The following is a 12107-nucleotide window of genomic DNA, read 5'->3' as shown; positions in this document are numbered from 1 at the left end:
AACAACACCCATCACCAAATGACCAGTTGACTTAAACGGTCAACCTCGCTAAAAATCGCCCTGGCAACAGCACAAGCACCCGTGTCCATTCAACCAGAAATTTGACTTTCATGCTTCACTGGTTGCTTTGTTACGTGACGCCATTCTTTATAAAAGAGAAAAAAAATTCAAAAGAAGTACTGATATGCGATCTAAAATAATTTCATTTGCCGGATTCCTGCTAAATTTGAGGTAATCAAAAGTAAATGCACAACGATAACGCAGAGTCGCGCACTTGACACGTCTACCAAAGCTGAACTTGCGCGTCACGTGTTGACAGTACGGGTCCAGTAACTGTGAGATTGTTTCCTGGTTGGCTGTACGTCATCGGTTCTATTTGTATCACGCATTTTTCTCTGTATTCATGTTTGAAGTTACACTGGGCTTGGTAGTTTAACTGGCCTCTTTCTAACAGACGGAAGGCAAAGGTTTGTTTTAAACCACACAAACGTAAAAGCTACCAACAAAAAGAACATTGGACAACGAGGAAGGAATCAAACCGGATATAAAGCGCCATGTATAGTGATGTATTTGGAAAACTAAATGCAAAGAGTTGCTCCAATCACAGCATATGGAACTTATGAACAACTCGGGCTTTCTTATTACATATAATCACCACAGGCGAACATTCCAACATGAAAAATTTTATTTGGCCATTACTTGAATGGAAATCAAATCATGTTTATTTTGCGAAAAAAGCAACTACGCAAAGAACAATATATAAGGAAATGAAATGGCATGGGCACCGATAAAACCATTAAGGTTATCGAGTCAGGCACCCATGTCGTAGGATCGCAGCCAGTCGCACTGGGAGGTGATGGGTTGCGGCAAGCTGCCGTGCTGGCCAAAGCAAAACCCATCGAAACGCAAACGCCAACTCGGTTCTCAGAACGTTTCCTTTGATTCACATCGACAGACCTTAAACGTCCCGAGGACAGTCCAAACGTGGTGGGTTTGGTTGGAGATGGTCGGGATCGTAAGAAGGTTGCGCTTGTTGAATCATTGTAGGTCTTGCTGATGTTCAATTGCACGTTGTGATGTTGGTGTGCAGCGCTCCTAGGTCTGAAACGACACGGATGCTACGGCAGTAAATTGTTCATTTAGGCGTAGAGTGTACAGTAGAGTATAGATAAAAACACAAGAAAACATCATAAAAAAGGACAGGAAAAACGCAAATATCTTGTCTTCGTCGTATGTAAAGAGTTTAAATCAAATAAAAGTCGGAGTCAACGAATATTTCGTTGAGTCTACAACCCTGCTTTTAGCGAATATAGTAACCATTGTATGACAGGGTTGCCAGATTGGCGCTTTCGGCGCCAAATTCCCTAAATTTGGCTTTTTTCCTGTTTGTCTGGCGCCCAAAATTTGGTTTGGCTTATTTGGCCCTTTTCTGGCGTTTTTCCTGTTAGCTTTGCGTTCGGAAGTTGCCCGGGCTCGTTCGTGACGAAACAGGTTCGCGGTATGCTTCTTTTCGGTAAAAACGTCACGCATCACAGCCCAAGCTAGTACAGAAGCGTTGCAAACTGTATGCCTGGGTAGCGTAAACCAAAGTCCACAGAAAACATTTGTATGACTTTTTCGCAAACTTGACTACTTTAGTGACGTCATAATTTAAGTTTTGAAAGACTGTTTGTTAAAAGTTTGCGTAGCACTGGCACTGCTATGCACATAGAAAGACAGATATAATCCAAGAGCATTAATAAACAAAGAAGCGATTATATGTTGCTCTACCACATGAATGTAATTTGTAAATACAATTGAACATATGTTCGGGAAGCAGAAAATTAAACAATACAGTATTTAAACGACGAGCTCTTTTCTGTTTCACTCAAAACTAGTTTTGGCGCTTTTTGGCGTTTTTTGTCGTGTTGTTTGGCTCTAAACAAAAAAAAACATTCTGGCAACCCTGTTGTATGAATGTAATAACCATTGTATTGAATGTAGATTGTAGATCTTGCGTCAAACCAGTCATGCATTTAAATCGAAGAGACGTTAAGGATTGGAGCTGTTTACTCGGCGCGCTGTCTTCAAAATTTGTTGTTAACGCATGTTTCGTTTTCATCAGGGGAAGCAAGAAAGTTTTAAGCGGTAAATCCTATACTTTGCTGCATTACAAAAACTTTGCAGATTTAGGAAGAACCGGTTGTATGCGGCCTTAAGGCTGACGACAGGAGGTGATTCTCAGCGAGGAAAACATCTTTACATGGGCGCCTGACTGGATAACCCTTACGACTTTTTTAGGTTTAACTTCCGATGCATAAATGTGTACCGGATACCATGCATTTATTGAGCTTCCACCATGGGAAATGCCTTATGACCATGGGTGATGGTCTAATCTCTGCGAATCTATCGTCACTAGAGGAATAAGAAGGATGAATGCAAATGGTTTCATTTGTACAGACACTCAAAAAATGCAATGTAATGTTTTGGCATGTGGAACTTGTGGATGTGGAAGTAACAAAATTACTGCTTGGCAACTAACAGGAGGTAATATGCAAAGTATGTTTTACATTTGCTAGGTTTGAAAAAGAAAACTGTAGATTTTGCAAAAATCATAAAATATATAAAAATATCCAGCAACACAAAATTGATTGAGAAAAAGTCACATTTTATGAATACACAGGAAATAATGTGACAAGATTCATACATAAATAAATGTGGTTTGTCTCTTTTTCACATTTAATTTTGCAGCATAACAAAATCATACTATCGAAGTACAGTACAATGAAAGAATGGGAATATGGAAATGAGACACACAAACATTCTAAAAATTTGCTACACTTGTGAAGTATTAAATGGTTCGATTTCCTGATCGTTTACACCATCAATTGATTGGGTGTCCTGATTTGAACGATTGGAATTCGTGGATTTTCGATTACAACACGAACCAAATGGTAGGCATTTTTTACATGGATTTTGTGGAATTTTTTGTGTTGTTGCTGGTGTTAGTGATTTAGTGCCTAAGCGTTGCAATGAGGAAATTGTTTTATCAATTGCATCATCAGTGTTATTTTTGACAAACTTGCTATTCAAAAAGTCACCAATGCCTTTATTTGAAACTTCTATGTAAAATTGAAAGAAACCAATATCATTTTCTTTTGCAGCTAAAATCATATGTTTATGCAGCCTTTGAATTATCCCAAAACCGTTTTCCTCAACACCAGCAGTAAGTTTTTTGAAGACTTCCACATTTTTTGTTTCTCCACTGTTTTTGCATAACCACAGAAGGAAGTTTCTGTCAGATTTGTTTTTTTGAGACAAAAGTTTCATCGTAAAAACATTGAGGATGAAAAATAGAAAGCCCATGAAAATGCTTTGTATAACGGCAATGGCTTGTGCCATTCTGAAAGAACGGTAGATGCATGTGTAGGAATCACTGCATGTGAAATCTCGTATTGGTTGGCTAAAAAAAATAAAAACAAGATGATCCCACCCAAGGCAATTAGACCCGATAATATATTTCTAAATAAGTACCAGTTTGTTATATATACCTTGCTGTCATTGTGTGGTTTGGAAGCTTTGCTATTTGCATTTTCATTATTATCAGTATTTGCCAGCTGGTCAGCTATTACAATCTGTTGTAGTGCAAGAAGCTGTTTGTAGCCATCTGCAATTCGAATGTTGTCTATCAAATTTAAATTGTCATTTAATGGAACAGGTTGCTCACGGTATTCAAAAATCTGATTTAGCTGTTGTTGAGGTGGTAACCCACGAATGGATTCAAGTTGTTTCAAAAGGCTTTCCTTTTTCAAAGAGTCCATAAGTGAAAAAAGTTTGTCTTCGTGCTGTTGGCGTTGTTCATTAAAAAAATCACTCATGATTGGTGGTTGAACATTAAATGCACGGCCAATCTTATCTCCTTCAACATCATCGCGGGTTTTGGTGTAACCTTTGACTTCCTCATATTGCTGCCATCCTGGCAATTGATCAGTAGGATCTGTAATGTATATTAAGTGACGCATTTTTTCCAAACTTCTTAACTCCTCTTGGTTGCGCAACAGACATAACTTTGACACTGCATCAGTTTGAATATCCCTAAGAATATCTTTACTTGTTGTTTGCAGGTCTAAGACTTCTTCTTTTAGTTTTCGTAGATTCTCAATTTGACGAAGTGAAAATAGTTGACATAACACATCACATCTATTTGAAGGCATGTGGGTAAATTCAGTTGACCATTCGTCATAAAGTCCACGCAAAATGTCAGAGGAAGCGGAGTCCAGTTTTGAAATATCTCTAATTTTATGTCCTTGACGTATTTTGGATATTAGAGTTCCCAGCTTTAGAGACATATCTTCTTCCCAAATTTCCAAATGCTCCATTTCGTGTAATGAGGGTTCAGTAAAAAGATTATCAAGGTTGATGATGTCTTTAAGGTAAACACATCTCTCTTTTTTTGTGTATGTCAATGGAAAGGTTACATCTGCCCCACTCTTTGCACTGATATCAAGGAGGGAAAAGGCAGAAAAATCCTGCACAATATTCTTGTGCATATTTTCTATCAAGATTTCCTGTTCAGGTTCCCAAAAACTATTTTGTTCTGGTTGTTTGAACAAAGCTTTCACAATCTTTTGACCCTCTTTTCTTCTTTCCCGCTTAATTTCTGATGTGTCTGACGTATTAGGACTTGTCACTAGCATGACCAGGTCATCAACTGAATCTCCAAACCCAGACACAATATCAAACAATTTTCTGAATTTGGCGACTTCATTAATTATCACAGGAATGTGCTCCCAAAAATTCATTGCCCCATACAACCAAACCGATATCAACATTGAAATCCACCAGAAGTTAAGCAGAAAAAAATTGCCTTCCTCTTTACATTGTTCATTTACAAACAACATTTTGGCGTTTGTAAATGATGGAATATCACTGCTGTTAAGAGGGAGACACCTTAATGGCTCAATGTTAGCTTTGTAGAGCAAAAACAGACTTGATCCAATCATTGCTGCAGTGGTGAAGGTTCGAAGCGTTTCCCACCATGGTTTTATGTTGTGAATTGACAAAAGGTCAAATTTGGAGTAAATTTCCCCTAATGACATTATTCTTAAAGAACTCAACCTAACATAAACCATGGATTGTATGTGGTTATTATTTAATTCATTGAATATTATACAATGTTTTTTAATCATTTGCAAAAATGAGATGACAACATAAAGGTGCATCCACATTCCACACTACACACAGAATTCATGAACATATACAAACAGTACTTTTTTCTTTTAATCTTAGTTTACTTGTAACTGCACCGAAAAACATGTTTTGTAATAAAGCTCTCTGCACTAAAAACGAACCATCTTTGCAAGCAGAACTTCATATTTATTATCGGTAAATTTTCGCCAAAGTGCGCAAAAAAGGATATATCCTCCGCGCACGACATTTTTTCCAATCTGGGTTATGCCTACACAATTCTATTCTATACAACTTGTGTAAAAATTATCGAAATCCGTTACGAAACGGCAAAGTTATGGACGTTTAAAGTTTTGTCGACTGCAGAAAAAAAAGGTGTGTCGCCCAGCTTCTCTTTGGTGCAATTATCAAACACAATTGCTGTTTCCGTTAATTTGTTTGTCTCATTATCTACTGTCCCAATAAAGAGCTTCCGTGTTTACAAACAAATCAAAGCGCACGTGTGTTCAGTCGACCGTAAAAATTATTTTTATATTTCCCTGTTCCCATTAAATCAAAAGTAAGGCTTGTTTAGTTTGCTGGATTCCTACTTTATTTGAGGTAATCAAAAGTAAATGCGCAGCGATAATTCAGAGTCGTGCACTTGGCACATCTACCAAAGCTGAACTTGCGCGTCACGTGTTGACAGTACGGGTCCAGTAACTGTGAGGTTGTTTCCTGGTTGGCTGTACGTCATCGGTTCTATTTGTATCACGCATATTTCTCTGCATTCATGTTTGAAGTTACACTGGGCTTGATAGTTTAACTGGCCTCTCTCTGACAAACCGAAGGCATAGTTTTTGTTTTAAACCACACAAACGTAAAAGCTACCAACAAAAAGCACATTGGAGAACAAGGAAGAAATTAAACCGGATAGAAAACGCCATGTAGTGATGTATTTGGAAACATTCATGCAAAGGGTTGCTCCAATCACAGTATATGGAACATGTTTCTTATTACATATTATTATCACAGAATTTGGCTATTATTTCAACGCAAAATTTCTTGTCTTGTTCGTATGTACAGTTGCATCATTAAAAGGTGAAAAGTATTTTAAGTTATATAAACACTGGCACAAAAAAATATTCTCTTCTTCTTGCTGGTATAATACCGACGGCACAGAATTAAAGAAATTTGTACTTTTTACAAAAAGCAATTTATTACCTCAATGTTTATTTCGGATTCTGTTTTCGAAATAATATTAACATTATACGTATTACAATAATTTCCCATGTAACTCCTCCATTGTTAGGTGTGCATTAAACGAAAGCACATGTTATATCCAATGTGACGATGTGGTAGAGTTAAAGTAAACTGCTCTTAAAGTAAATTGTTCCTTGCAGAAGAGATTACAGAATATCATATTCTTTTTCATATGTTTTTAAATTAATGCTGAGTATAAATAAACTGGCCCATATTGCTATTAACACTGTCATGTTAAAGACGTTTCGACAAAAACTTTTGTCATCATCAGTTTGACTGACGCGATTGGTAGAGCTCCATCAATATAAGGAGCTGACCTGACCGACGTCACAGATAAGGCTCGCGCGGGTGGTGACGTCATTTTGCTATCGGCCACACACCACTGAGAGGCGGAGAATGCGCAGAAAGCGACGCAAAACGCAAAATACACAATAAACGGCATTTTTTAAATTAAGTTCCTCTTAAAAACCAGCCAATAAAATTTATACAGTATAATGTGGCCTTTCAGGGCTATTATTGAGCCGGTCCGCAACAAAAAACGTGGCCTTTGAGATGGCAGGGATCAAATGTCGTATTGTAGGGAGGGCACGGACCAATGGTGTTGCTCCAAACCGCCGTTTGATTAAGAGAAGTTAAGCTTTTGCAAAGGTTGTTGCCTTTGCCCAACTGCACCCAGTCATCAGTGGCATTACTGTACGAAAACGTTGTATTTTCAGCAGTGTACAGAGAAACTATCTAAGTAACACAATAATGTATTAAATCACAGCCTGAACAAAGAAAGATTCAGAATAGTTTCGGCTTTAGATGGTTTTTACACAACAATAAGTAAATAGTCTTTTACATTTCAAAATCCTAATTTCATCTCTTGCATAATCCAACACCATAACAACATTATAACGTACCTGATGGGCGCCCAATGGGATCCGTACGTGAATAGCATTATTCTAACTCTCTTGTATTTGGTGCAAATTTACGTTCTTGAACAGATGTCGCCATTTGGTAAAGCGGTATTACAAAATGTCCGTGCCGAAGCCCAAGTCAGATTAGCAGAATTCCGGTAGAAATAGAGGAAGTTGTTGCTACCTTGTATTACGTTAAATGTTAATTATTCTGAATTATTCTGCTACTCTACTTTGGCGAAACAGTTTTTGAGGGGTCATTTGAGGTCCAAGCCAAATTCAAACTTCAACAAGTTATTTCATTGTTTATTTCTTCACGCCTATAAACTTGCGTAATCCATCAATTTATTGTTCTAACAAAACTGTAAAAGGTACATTAATGCACACCTGACAGGAAAAAAGCCTTCCATGAAACGGCAACAGTTGTAAAATTCCATCCGGTCGCTTGATCAGTTCTTATAAGTTCACCTTCAAACGAGAGAGCCTTGATTTTGTAAACATCCAACTCAAACGTAAGTGATGAACTTGCGGCTGGAACCGCCTGAAATTTAAAACCCCCGTGTTAATTTTGCCTGGTTGATATTTGTCACTCAAAATGTATCACAATTGTTTTAGATTAATTATATCTGTTTTTAACCACATCGGGATTTGAACCCACGCTATCTTGCTCACAAATCTTGATTTCCTATCAAGCATTGTAAGCTTCCATTAGTTCCATCGTTGTGCCGAAATATGCCAGAGACCTAAAAAGCAAAGCCTATAAACATATTCCTACAGTGAGACAAATGTCCCTTACTTAAAAATTCCAAACTCTCAGTTTAGTGCAGAGGTATAAAAATTAACTTCAGTTTAATTTGCATACAGTGTGTTTTATTTTGTAAAGTTTCTAAATTTCCTCGAAAAAAGGATTTGCGTTAGAGTTGACAAAAACAAACATAATAAAACGTCGCAAATTGTAAGCGGAAATTAAATCAAAATTCATTTTATCTTTCCAAAATCATGAATTAATACATGAAAGTTCACCTCAACGTCAATGGTAGAGGCGGAATGCTGAAACACATTTCGTACACAACTGTTATGTTGAGTTTGGAGGTCGAAGAAAACGTGTCCAACGTGAAAGCTCCATGGTAAATTCTTGCTGTGAAACATTAAAGATGTTACATCGTGATCTTATTTTTGCAATCTCGCCCACAGAGCTATTGGACCCAATCTGTGACGTACTCAATAAAATGGAATTTTAATGCAATGCAATCAGTACAAACAACGTTCGTGGCCCCCGAAAAAAACCCCGCTGGGCATTTTATCCTTGAGAAACTCTTTTTTACATAAGTAGCCGAATTTGACCAATCACAAAATATGAGTACATTTAGTGCCAAGTTTGCCAACTGTGACTACACACAATATTAAACAATGACCTAATTCCTATAATGCTCCTCATATTTAGTGCAAACGTTTTTGTAAGTTAAACTACGGTTATAGATCATGCATATTTTACCTTGGCTGAAAAGCAAGAAAGAAGAAAGTGCCAGCAATAGCATTGGTGCAATATTTTTCATCTTTCTTCTTTCACCTTAGTCACTATCTTTAAAGTTAGTGAAAGCTGTTGGAAATATTGGCAACGTTGACAGTATCAGCTGAAGTCCCCAAGCTTAAATTTCCTGACATTAGGATAGTTGATAATACAGATCGGTGTTTCAACAAAAAGCTACAAATCTGCAACTGTCCACATCCTTGTCCATTTTATCAGTTCTTTACAATTTAAGCAGATACATGAATCGTGCGGTATAGCATCGACAAACTATAGGCAAACTTCATTACCCCAACAAATCATGTGTCTTATGGCCAACAAAAATCCACGCCACCTTCACAGCTATGAGGTAAATGTTCTTTAGTGTTTTTACCCTTATTCTTGGTAGCCCCAATACATGTGTATTTTCATGCCGTGTGCCAGAATTTGCCTTAGAGACAGCAGAGCCTCAATCCAACACTGGGTTTATTTTACTTCAACCTCGTCACATGTATAAATTCCTAATGAAATACATCATCCGCAGCCATCAACTATACGCACTTAATTATTGCGACATGGTCTATATAGCCTACTTTTCGTTATTATTCATTCTTCTAAGCTGTTAATTGTCAACATAACATATTCCCTGTTGATTGTTTGTCACTTAACACAATATTGTATATAATGCCTACAGATGGTTATGAAACAAAAATGGAAGTAGTTATTATGGATTTCCGTCATGTCGCTTATTACAATCAATCTTCATCCTGTACCAACTGAAGTTTTGACGTTTGTGTTAAATCTCTGTTCCGTTTGGTTTAGTCCCAAAGCAAGCAGCACTTATTAGTCAATGGTTCTAAACCTTTTTGCTACTACGGACCCTATCAAGTTTCAAAACAACTAACAGCTGGCAACCCTTTCAATCTGAGCTAAAATGTTATAAATAGAAAACAATGAAATGCAAACTACTATTTATTAAGGAGAAAGAAGGCACCTCGGGCCAGCGTTTAAATACACGGGGTTTTGAGCGTTGTATAAGATAGCAGGGAATTTGCGTAGATTATTTACACCACTTCAAACACAGAAGGACAGGACATTGCTCATACGGCCAAACAGGGTAGACTCTACTTAAAGACAACACTAATATAGAGGATGTAGAAACAGTTACGCCGAAAACGAACATGTCCTAATACTTTTCATCAATTTATGCAATTAGAATAATTGGCCTGTACATATTTATACGTAACATGTGAGTACATAATTGTCAATAATTTAGGCCTGCAAAATTTCATGCAATTTAAAGTTACAGAACACAAACAAAAAATGGGCGTTAAATGCGAAACATTCTTCATTTTTACAAAAACTAACAAAAAACAGTAAAATCATTTTCAGCACAGGGGTAATTGAAGTACTATGTACATTCAGGGTTTAGCTTATAGTCCACAGGAATGTTCGTTTTAAATAACATTTTGTCTTGTAGAAGAATTTTCGTTCATTTCTTCCCCTCCTGCCTTCTGCTCTTCGTCACTGTTGTGTTTAGGGTAAAATTCCGCCATTCTTTCATGACCACGAAGGAAATCGTAGCAATGAATAAGAATCTGAGGAATGGGTTCAATGAATAGGTTGAAAAACTCTTGCTTGTCTGCCATCTTTAAAATTTCTTGTTCTTTTACCGAAAGCTTCTTTTCGTGAGTAAGCTGTACGAACAAAGAAATAATGATGAGCTGCACGGGAGACAAAATAGAGAGTTTACCACGTGGAGCAGGGGTTCTTAAACTGGGTATATTTTGTCGTGTTAATTTTTTGTTACTGTTTTTTTTGGAAAAAAAAAAGTTCAATAAACAGAGGCCACCGGTCCTAATTGCCAAGATTGTACTACAAACAATTTTTTTAAATAACCATAAGGGCGACACGAATTCGAATATTCGGAAATATCAAACTATTGTGTAAAAAACGTGTTTTTAGTTTCGCCTTGAATCTTTGAAGCATTCAACAGAAAGTAAATGAAAATAATCTAACAAATTTTCAATGATGTTTTTTATTGCATTTTGTCTCAATTTTTTGACGATTCGTGATTTGTTGGATTCTAGAATGTTTTTGTACTTGGTAATACTCCAGTTCACACCTTATTACGCATTTTGCGAATGATGTCTTCGATTCCGCGGCAAGTTTTGTCACCCCAACTTTTGGTTAACTTTGTCGGTAATTCGTAATTTTCCATGTCGAACTTTGCTTTCTGAGGTTCGTCAGAATATTGTTTGTCCTCCAGGTATTCTTTGTTATATTCATTGAAAGCTTCCTTGGTTATTTTGCCAGATTTTATATCTTTGTCAACAACTTCATGAACTTCCTGAAAACGACAGCTAATTTATATGAGATATCCCTCAATATTAGTCCATCAATGAGTTGATTACACTTGTTAGTAATGTTCGTATCACTTTTCCTGGCAGTAATGTTCAACCTCAGCTTTGTAGCAATTTTTAGTGTGTTCACAAACGATGCCTCAGTGGAGTTAATGGTACTTTACAACTGTTTATTATTGACCATAAGCCAGTTAACGATAAACGGGTATTTCTGTCTCCGCCTATGCCACACGCAGTTTACCTCAAAAAAATTGTTTTTTCTTTGAATTTCCCACAGTGCTGGATGTTTTTCAGCTTCCTCCAAAGTTGGTCGTTTTTCCACATCATAAGATACCATTTTTTTGACCAAGTCGCAGGCTGTAATTCTTTGTTCCGCTGTAATATGTACAGTCTGTGTGTTTTCAGAACCAAGTAAATACTTGAAAGTTGGTGGTTCCTTGGTTCGAATATTTGCCTCGTGTAGGAAAGGTTCATCTCCAAACATATATTTACCAGGAGTGAAAACATAATGAATGTAACCACCCAGTGCAAATATATCGCTCCAAAATTTCTGAAAAAACTTAGAATTTATAAATTACGTTTTCATGAAAAGTTTGAACATACGGGCTCGATGTTGTCGCCGTAACATTCCGGGGCCATGTAAGACGCGGTTCCCGCCGCTTTCGTACAATTCTTCGATTGATCGTGACTCCGTTTTCGACTCAACCCAAAATCTGTGACCTTGATCCAAACTTTTCCTCTTATATCCTTTTTAAGGAGGAAATTTCCTGGTTTGATATCACGATGGACTGTAATGTTTTAATACAGTTACATATGTAACGCAGGTAAAAATGATCATCAGAAAATCAGAAATACAACCTATGCCCATTCCGTGAAGATGCTTTAAACCAGTAATCGACTGTCGAATAATTTCGTGTGCAGTGACATCAA

At 37.1% G+C, this 12107-nt stretch overlaps 1 protein-coding gene across 1 annotated transcript; it reads right to left on the bottom strand.

Moving 5' to 3' along the window:
- Nucleotides 1-10162: 10162 nt before the first annotated feature.
- LOC145914233 (serine/threonine-protein kinase/endoribonuclease IRE1-like) lies at nucleotides 10163-11660 on the bottom strand. The gene is made up of 3 exons (XM_083002029.1): nucleotides 11419-11660; nucleotides 10940-11164; nucleotides 10163-10511 (listed from the first exon to the last, which is right to left on the bottom strand). The coding sequence occupies exons 1-3, from the start codon at nucleotides 11512-11514 to the stop codon at nucleotides 10272-10274; spliced, it is 561 nt and encodes a 186-aa protein (XP_082858155.1). The 5' UTR covers nucleotides 11515-11660; the 3' UTR covers nucleotides 10163-10271.
- Between the last annotated feature and the right edge of the window lie 447 nt (nucleotides 11661-12107).

Source organism: Ascidia mentula, chromosome 9, assembly GCF_947561715.1.
Source record: "Ascidia mentula chromosome 9, kaAscMent1.1, whole genome shotgun sequence".
NCBI classification, from domain to species: Eukaryota; Metazoa; Chordata; class Ascidiacea; order Phlebobranchia; family Ascidiidae; genus Ascidia; species Ascidia mentula.
The sequence above is the reverse complement of the archived record's forward strand: the minus strand, read 5'-3'. Positions and strand labels throughout refer to the sequence as shown.

Coding starts and splice junctions, on each gene's coding strand:
- LOC145914233 (XM_083002029.1), bottom strand. CDS start 11,514: ATGGTATCTTATGATGTGGAAAAACGACCAACTTTGGAGGAAGCTGAA. Junction 11,165..11,418: donor GAAAAAACAATTTTTTTGAG/GTAAACTGCGTG, acceptor TGTCGTTTTCAG/GAAGTTCATGAAGTTGTTGA. Junction 10,512..10,939: donor TTCGCAAAATGCGTAATAAG/GTGTGAACTGGA, acceptor TTGTTCGTACAG/CTTACTCACGAAAAGAAGCT.